Source organism: Dreissena polymorpha, chromosome 13 (genome assembly GCF_020536995.1).
Source record: "Dreissena polymorpha isolate Duluth1 chromosome 13, UMN_Dpol_1.0, whole genome shotgun sequence".
Lineage (NCBI taxonomy): Eukaryota > Metazoa > Mollusca > Bivalvia > Myida > Dreissenidae > Dreissena > Dreissena polymorpha.
In genome coordinates, this window is record NC_068367.1 from 54,860,147 (window position 1) to 54,870,364 (window position 10,218).

Sequence of the window (10,218 nt, forward strand, 5' to 3'; positions counted from 1 at the left end):
ATCTCCGATAGGTCTTAACGACTGTCAACAATCATGATATCTATGTGTGAGGGTATGGAATAACTATATTAAGTTAACAGCTACTCACAAAAGTAGACGCATTGTTAATATTTACATTATATTGTAAACATCTATGAACTGCATTACATGTTTGTTACAGTTATGTACCACATTTCTATAGTACTACCGTCATGATATAACAAAGCGAACTATAGGCGAAACCACACGACGCCACGTAAATGTGTGTACTGTAACAAAGCATTTCTAAAGCAAGAGTAACAAACACTCTTATAAAAAGTGTTTTTGTATTGAGTTTAATATCACGTTTGATTTGTGTCAAGAAAGAGCCATCAGTTTTGTCCGCTTTGTAGACCACGCATTAGTTGAGCTATCTTGTCCATACAAAATACCATGCGGTGATGGCAATAATAAACGTATGGCGGATTGCATCAGCCAACCAACATGTTATATGCTTTCTGGCAATATTACCATATGGCACCTGTAAATATTTCATCTATTTCATCATGCCAACCATTTCATCAATTTGTCAACCAAAGGATCTGTGTTCTCTATTATTGATTTGTGTTCTCGTAATATGTTAACAAGTTTTTTGTCGCCTGCATATATACCATATTGGCTTTTATCAAATAAAATTAGTTAATTAACAATATTGAATTATTTACGGTCATAATGTTATAATAATAGTACTACTATTACTACTACTACTTCTACTACTTTTACTTCTACTTCTACTACTACTACTACTACTACTACTACTACTACTACTACTACTACTACTACTACTACTACTACTACTACTACTACTACTTCTACTACTACTACTTCTACTACTACTACTACTACTACTACTACTACTACTACTACTACTACTACTACTACTACTACTACTACTACTACTACTACTACTACTACTACTACTACTACTACTACTACTACTACTACTACTACTACACTACTACTACTACTACTACTACTACTACTACTACACTACAACAACAACAACAACTACTACTACTACTACTACGACTACGACTTCTACTACTACTAATACTACTACTACTTGACTACTACTACTACTACTACTACTACTACTACTACTACTACTACTACTACTACTACTACTACTACTACTACAACTACTACTACTACTACTACTACTACTACTACTACTACTACTACTACTACTACTACTACTTCTGTTTACTACTACTACTACTACTACTACTACTACTACTACTAACTACTTACTACTACTACTACTTCTACTACTACTACTACAACTACGACTAGCTTCTACTACTACTACTACTACTACGACTACTACTACTACTACACTACTAACTACTCTACTAACTACTCTACTACTACTACTACTACTACTACTACTACTACTAACTACTACTCTACTACTACTACTACTACTTCTACAACTACTACTACTACTACTACTACTACTACTACTACTACTACTACTACTTCTTCTTCTTCTTCTTCTTCTACTACAACAACTACTACTACTACGACTACTACTACTGCTACTACTACTACTACTACTACTACTACTACTACTACTACTACTACTACTACTACTACTACTACTACTACTACTACTACTACTACTTCTACTACTACTACTACTACTACTACTACTACTACTACTACTACTACTACTACTACTACTACTACTACTACTACTACTACTACTACTACTACTACTACTACTACTACTACGACTACTACTTTTACTACTACTACTACTACTACTTCTACTACTACTACTACTACTACTACTACTACTACTACTACTACTACTACTACTACCCACCACCACCACCACCACCACCACCACCACCACCACCACCACCACCACCACCACCACCACCACCACTACTAACAATAATTATTATTTATTACATTATATTAATATTATTATTGATCAGGAAATATCGTCATCCACCTTTCGACCACTCGCACACAAACAAAGACAATAGACAAAGTTTGACTAAAGACAACTTCACTAATGTTACCTATCTTAGTGAATTGTCTTATTGATTTGTTTTTCACTTATGGTCGGCAGCGAAAATATTGCTCAACGTCCATTGATTGAAATTATGAAAGAATAAATTTGAAGTCTCAATTGATGTGTTACTAAATCCACCATATTCAACGAAATTACAAATTTACAATTTGCTTAAATAGGTGATACCTTTTCGCCATCGCCTTCTCCGATGCTTGGAATCATCTTGATTCTATTTCTGAAACACTCAGCTGGTTGTCCACCGACTAAACAACAACTTGCGTATTTTGTCACGCAAAATATAAATCCTTAAACGGACCATCAGGATACTGTTAGAACAGGAAGTTTGTCGTAGGACACTATTTCGGAAATTATTTCCGGACGTACATTAACCCACGGGAAATTTCGCACACTTTTGATTTTAACCTTATTGTCCTTTTGTGTTTCAATAAGGTTTCTTTATATTTAACAATTGATGTATGTATGCGTAGGCCATACTAATAATAATAATAAGATGACTGGATAAAAAGAAAACTCTTTACACAGACAAAGAGCCACAGAAAATATCACTGAACAATCTGGTTTAGAGAGCATATAATATATTATGTTGCAATTATGAAAACTGAACATTTGCAATAATGTTAATACCTTAAAATCAGTTTTTATACACAGTATGTGGAAGTCCGTGATGTATTAATAATATTTTCTAAACACTTTCAAAACTATATTTAAAGCATGTTTTTCAATATAAAGATTGTGTTGGTATTTATGAAGCCGTTATGCCCACTAGCCTACGCTCCATCTTAGTAAACACAAAGGTCACACAATCTATCTAAATCTAAATAGTTGAATATGCTTTATAATATTTAAATATTCATATTGTTTATATGCTATTCTTATTACACGGGGTAAATAGATTTATAGATTTATTTCAGTATAATGATACAACATGATAAATCATATCTACATGTACATACATTATACAACAATGAAACAATAAAACATGTATGAGAACTGAAACCATGTCACTAACATCATACCAAGGATAACACAACAAAGAGCACTTAATCTCTTATTTCCATTGTGGTCATTGAATATTGATGGTATTGACATAGAGAGGCATGAGATGAATATCACAGATTTGACAGACAATTATTTGCATAGAAAAGTACACATATTTTGTACATGGGGTACACAATTACAGTGGTTACAATACATAATTGCGCATAGAATGATAGGTACGCCCTCATTCTTATTAAAAATTTGACATGCAAGGTAAGCCAACTGTACCGTCTGTCAAACTGAATGTGAAACTATTCAATATAATATTGTTGCTATGAAAGTGGCTAATAACAGAAAGGTTTTCTAATTGCTATCAATTTTCGAAAATTTCTAACTATGCCACCCTTTATACTGGGACATGCGGATACACAGGACCTTTAACTAAATATTTGTTTTGATCAGAAAGTTTATTCATAATGGTAAGATGAGTCGAAGAATACCCGATCTTATCAGCAAAATCGTTAATGTCCTTACATAACGATGCAAGTAATTATTTTAATTAATTTCGTCAAAGAAAATAATGGGAGCTTATGTTAATGTTTATGCAGTAGTTGTTATGATGGACTTAAGATGTCTCGCATCTTCAATTATGATTGCTTCAACACCTAATATTTATATGTTTATTTAAAGCGTTTAAAAGCGTGTATGGTGAACATTATCAAATATGTTGATAAATGCACATATTGCTTGTAAACTCTGTACAGAGTAGAGTGGGATGCCCTCGACCGTTCCGAATCTATTTACAGGGAGAATATAATATATGAGCCGTGCTCTATGAAAAAGGGGGTTTAATGCATGTGGGTAAAGTGTCGTACCAGACTAGCCTGTGCAGTCCGCACAGGCTAATCAGGGACGACACTTTCCGCCTAAACTGGATTTTTGCTTAGAAAATACTTTCTGTCAACATAAAATTTAATAAAATTGGAAAGTGTCGTCCCTGATTAGCCTGTACGAAATGCACAGGTTAATCTGGGACGATACTTTACGCACATGCATTGTTCAATATTTTACAGAAAAAAATGTTTATCTAATGATAGTTATATATCTCTGTTGCAGATAGACCCTCAACCTCGCCTTCGTTATAAATCATAAGACAAGTCCTTGATGACTGCAATGACATTCTAGATCGGACGAAATACCACGGTGAATCGCACGTTGTTGCGCCGTTAAATGTCGCATCGCCGTTATATGTCGCACGCTACGAGATTTGTCACAACGTTGACGATAAAACTGACGCAAGGAACGACAAATGTCACAAATCTTTATGACGATATATGTCGCAACTTTAACGATAAATGTCGCAAAAATTTCAACTGCCGATATATGTCGCAAAATTAACGATACATGTCGCGCACCTTTGCAAGTCATGTTAAAAATAAAAAGTTAAAGTGAAATGACTAAAACTTTAAGGTTAGATCTAGATTACCCGACGAGGTCCATTGGGCCGACTTCCACCAGAATGGTCAGTTTTTAGTTAGTACTGCCGGAAATGGTCAGCTGTGATCAGTACGTATTGTTCATAATTGTCAGCTGCGTTGAAGATCGACCGAAGCGTTCATATTTATTCATTTTCGACCAAAAACGTTAAGTTGTAGTCAAAAATGACAAAAATTCTTGTTTTAAATTGGTCGGAAATCGGAAAAGCGAGGTGCCCGTACGCATGTCAACGTCAACGTCATGTATCGTCAACGTTGGGCAAATCTCGTAGCCAGCGACATTTAACTGCGATGCGACATTTAACGGCGCAACAAAACCTTTCGGGTCCTCACATAATGCACCCTCTGGTCGGAAGGCACGTAAACAAACTTTGAAATACGCACACGGCACGATTTTTTGCAAACGTCTCATATGTTTAATGAATAACGAATAACGAGTATTGTTGATAACGGTGGTAAATATTGAAAGTATGAATTTTAAATTAACGAAACAGATACAATTTGCAAACAATATATTTTCTTGACAATTAGGCAGAACCTTTAACAGAGGTCATCTGATGATGGAAGTTGAAAGCTGAACCATAGCCCTCCTTAAAAAAGTAACATGCAGGTGCAATTCCACACAAAAACTTACATATTAAAAAAATGAACCAAAACCTATAAACCACAAACATTAAGGCACGCACATGGACAAGAATAATACAATCATCACAGTCATGTCACTATTGTTCTTTGGAAAACCAGTAGTTTATTGCATAAGTAAGGGGATCGTTTCATAGAATTAAACAAGTTGTTACAAAGACTATATAAATGTGAAAGCATGACGCGCAACTGCTGGAAGTTAATACACGACTCATGCGGTTGACCATTTGTCACCATTATCGATTGTTTAGATTATATACTTAAAAAAGCTGGATTTTAATAATTTAGCGACGGGATATCGTTATCGATGTTGTTAGTTGTTATCACATAAAAACACACATACAACAAACGCATGCACCAACTTTTTATGGGCGTGTTATTAGATTTGAATAAAACCCCGTCAGTTCCAGCAGTAACAAGATTTCTCTTTAGATAGATGATACCTATAGAACACTCTTACGAATGAGCGGGCTCTCCACTTTATCCCATTAAAAATGGTGAAATATTTAAAAAGAGATTCTTAAAAATGTTAACTGGGTCGCGCTTTATTCTCCCAACACAGATCCGAAAAAGTCACGTGGTATAGGCACCGTAAATTATCATATGAATTTTACGACAATGCTCAACGCATAAGTTTTTTGTTCTTTTTTCAACCGCGTTAACAATAGCTAGGACTAAAATTATCCTACTCAGAAAAAAAACTTACACGATGCTCACATATAACAATTAAGTCTTGGCGTCCATTACCTACTTGGTCATCCAGCTATACAATATTTGCCACAACAACTCTTATTGTTTAAAGTGTTCGCAAGACTAACATTTCCCTCTTCAAATCGAAATGGTGTATCTCTATAAAAAAACACTAACAATATTCCGAAACGTAGCAAGATAAGGCATAAATTAAAAATTGTTTAGTTAAGGTCGCAATAAAGGAGAAACGCGTAGAATGCACCACAATTACTTTCATGTTTATACAATCGAACTATCCAGGGTGCAGAATCAACGAGGTTTCAAGGGCAGAACAGAATGTAAACACACCGTTAAGATTTTTTTTTTCAAATATCTCAAGTTATTGAAATACATTTATAAACATTTTAAGTGCATAAAAGACAGTTTTTTCATGCATGCAGTTTGTGTCGATATATAAACGTATAAGAATAAATCCTTGAATACGTCTGAAATCGGTGACAAAATGTCACGTTGCGTGAAACATAAATGTGCAGTACACAATGAATTTTTGAACAAGAACACATGCTTATTAAATTAAGTAATTCTGATGTATTTCAAATTGCAGTAAACATCATAACAATCTGTCTTTTATGCATTAGTTTAAATTCTTAAGAAAAACTGTTTTTAAAAGTTATTTGAAAAAGGAAGCACCACTTACCGGTGTGTTTACACCGAGAAACGTTTAATTGGGAACTCCAAAGAAAAGTGATCCTGCACTCTGTATCATCATCATATAAATTTGACATAGTTTTTTATGTATTGTTCTAACGGACAATACATAAAATAACAAGAGCTGTGTTTGTGAAACACAATGCTCCCTACTGCGCCGCTTTGAAGCCATATATTCGACCTTTGACCTTGAAGGATGACCTTGACCTTTTACCACTCAAAATGTGCAGGCCTATGAGATACACATGCATGCCAAATATCAATTTGCTATCATCAATATTGCAAAAGTAATGACCAATTTTAAAGTTTTGGGACAGACACACACATACAATGACAGACAGACACATACAATGACAGACAGACAGGCCAAAAACAATATACCCCCGATCATTCGATCCGGGGGCATAAAAACTATGTTGTGACGGTAAATTATGTACAAAGCACTTTCATTCGCGCTCATTTGTTTAATATGGTCCTCTGATAGATAAACGCATTAAAGAAGCGACATATTACACTAAAAATCACACGAAAAAAACTTAGTGTTGATATAAATTTACCAAAAAGTAAACATTGGAAATACATTACAATGCCGTTTTGTCAATTGCATTCACTTTAGTTTTTAAATCCTCCCAAAAGGCTGTTATTTCCCAATCGCTACCGTTGATTGGGTAATCGATAAACGCATCAAGTCGCAATAGCTGCAAATTCTCCGGAAGTCCTTGAGTTGAGTCGGAATTGTAAAACATCGCCAAAGATATCGGTTTTCCTCTGTGATTCGATTCTTCGTTTGTAATATGTGCAGCTATCTTCCATTCCAAACTTTGTCTGGAACCGTTTGAGAGAACAAACACAACAACTCGACTCGCGTGAATAGATTTTGTTAGCACGTTGCAAAGCGGTAGTCCGTCCAAAATGTCGTCATGCACAAACACAACATATTCAAATTCAATAAGTTTTGGTTTCAGTGTTTCTAAGACGAATTCACGGGCGTCTTCCTCGTAGGCAAGATAGATGTCATACTTAAATCGTGAACATCGCAACGAATTGTCAAGGGCTGTATAGTCGTTAGATGTTGTATCATTACTATGCCCAACGTAGTACCAATAGCGAATTTTCCATCTAAATCGGTGTATCAAAGAAGCGACGATGATATTTACGACAACACATAATATAACGACCATTGTTATCATCAACGATGTGTAAGAGGTGCAGAACTTTTGAAGGAAGTCAATTTGGTATGCTAAATCGTTCTTAGTCAATATGACTGTTGGTGATGGAAGAGCCGAAATATTGTGAACGTAATAACAAGTTGATATCTTGACCGATAGGTGATTGGAGGTTGGCGCTGTGTGTTCAAGAATCCACTCTAATACCTCTAGGTTGTCACATGAACAAGCAATAACATTTTTAGACAAATCAACTGTCAAAGTGTCGTTGTTCCTGGATGAAACGATGTCATCAAGATCCGATCGCAAGTTTCTGCTTAAAGTATATATGCGATTTTCGGATAGATTTAAAACGTTCAAAAATGACATGTGAGCAAGTCTGTGGTAAAAGTCAATTAAATTATTTCTAGACAAATTAATCCATCGCATTTTTGTTTGATTCTTAAAAAAGTTGGGATGTATGTTGTTTATTTTATTTGTGGACAAATCTACGTACTCAAGTTGCAAATTTGAATAAAAATTGCTCACATGTTTTACAACATAAGTAAGGTAATTAACTTGAAGATACACACGCTTCAGTTTCGGAAAATTAATAAAGATTTTTTCATTAGCAACCGAACAAAAATTGTTACTTAGATCAAGTATTTCGACATTTTTGCCACCGTGAATAGGTCCCGCCCAGCAATATAGCAAATTATTTGAAGCATTGATTATTTTAACGGAATTATTTGGATCGACATAAAGGTCGTAGATTGGTAACCCAATTTTACTATGACTTATATCTAAATATTCCAATTTCGGTGGTAGAAACGCAGTTATAGTAACTGTTGGAATATACCACAGCGGTTTTGGACACTCTTTAGCCTTTAAATGTCCAATGTTAAAATGGTGATCATCTCTAGCGGCTAAACGGTTATGGCGTTTATTGTTATTGAAAGAATTAGTTGATGTGTAATTGATTTTTTCAGACACAAAATCAGTAGAATAATCTGATATATCAAAATCGTGCGAGATGGCGAACTGAAGTCCCATGTGGGAATACGATGCTTCAAGTCTTCTGACGTTTGTTAGTTGATATGCAAAAAACATATATATACCAAATTCAAACTTGTTTCGTCTAATTCTGATATGTTCCAAAGTTTTAGGTAATAACGAAAACACATCTTTATCAATTGAACTTATCTTATTATCATCTAAGGAAATCATTTTCAGTGAGGTTTGTTGAATTGATTCAATCATATTCCTCGAAATAGTGACACAACATTCTATTGTCCTGTCGTCCTTAAGGCTATCTAAGATTAGTACTTCAACGTCCGAATTCAAACTTTTAAAACTGTTGAAAGGATTGTCCAAGCCCAATTCATAATTCATAGACAAATCAAGCATGCGGAGGCTTATCATATTTTTAAACGCGTTTGCACAGATATGCAAAACGTTACAGTGGATAATTGATAAATTGGTTACATAAGGCAAATTGAATAATAGACCATCGGTAATATTTTTCACGGAGCAGTAATCAACGTAATCCCATATCGGTTCAATTAAATCGCCTGATATCCTAATAATTTTCAGGTTGGGAATATGTTTAAACTCTTCCCCAAATGGAACAATTGAGAATCCATCGATCCATATTTCTTCTAAGGCAGGAAGTTTTTTCAAGCTTTTTCCGGGATAACCAGAACGTGGAGTCGTTGCTATTAAATTTGTTTGATACATAATGAGTTTCTTCAGAGATATTAATCTTTCGAAGATGTTACTGTCGGTTTCATTGGTAACTGGATATTCTTCATTATGTGCGATATTAAGATATTCTAGCTTTTGCAACCCAATAAATGTTTTGCTTTGCAATGTTGCACTGTCATTTTTCATCGAATTTATCGAAGTGTTGATCAAATACAACTCCTTCAAGCTACTGTAATTTCGAAAAGGTGTCTCAGTTCTGTCTGAAAGATTTACGAGGTTGCAATGCGACATGTCCAGTGACAGAATCTGACTTTCGTTTATGTGCTTGAAGTCCGGTAGTCTCCCTTTCAGATTATGATTGGATCTATAGTCAACTCTGTACAGATCATTGTCTTCTTTGGAAACACATGCACATGGAAAACAATCAATCTCTTGTGCTCCATTCAACTTGCCGAGCAAACAGATCAACAGGAAGAAAAACGTTGGTGAGGATATACACGCCATAATCTGTATTATAATAAAAACATATTATAATATTTTGAAATTTACAAATGTCAGTTCGATTCATTACATTTTATACGAAAGAGTTGCTTTTTACATCAAGTGAACGGGTCGGTAAGCTTATTTGTATCCAAGAATAACTTGCTCATTAACCAAGGGAAATCAAATGGATGGAGCTAACAATTATTATCAAACTGTCGTCAATGAATAGAGTAAACGAATATATACAAACATATGTATGTAAAAGTGTTAACATATCTTTGCATACAAATCTGTCCCATTTTTTAAAACT

The 10,218-nt window shown here is 34.6% G+C and overlaps 1 protein-coding gene across 1 annotated transcript; it reads right to left on the reverse strand.

The window, feature by feature from the left end:
• Window positions 1-5,644: 5,644 nt before the first annotated feature.
• LOC127856407 (toll-like receptor 4) lies at window positions 5,645-9,929 on the reverse strand. The gene has a single exon (XM_052392604.1). It carries the CDS (start codon window positions 9,927-9,929, stop codon window positions 7,158-7,160), a length of 2,772 nt encoding a protein of 923 aa, XP_052248564.1. The 3' UTR covers window positions 5,645-7,157.
• Window positions 9,930-10,218: the final 289 nt, after the last annotated feature.

Excerpts from the sequence above, each read along its gene's own strand:
- LOC127856407 (XM_052392604.1), bottom strand. The coding sequence starts at position 9,929 with ATGGCGTGTATATCCTCACCAACGTTTTTCTTCCTGTTGATCTGTTTG.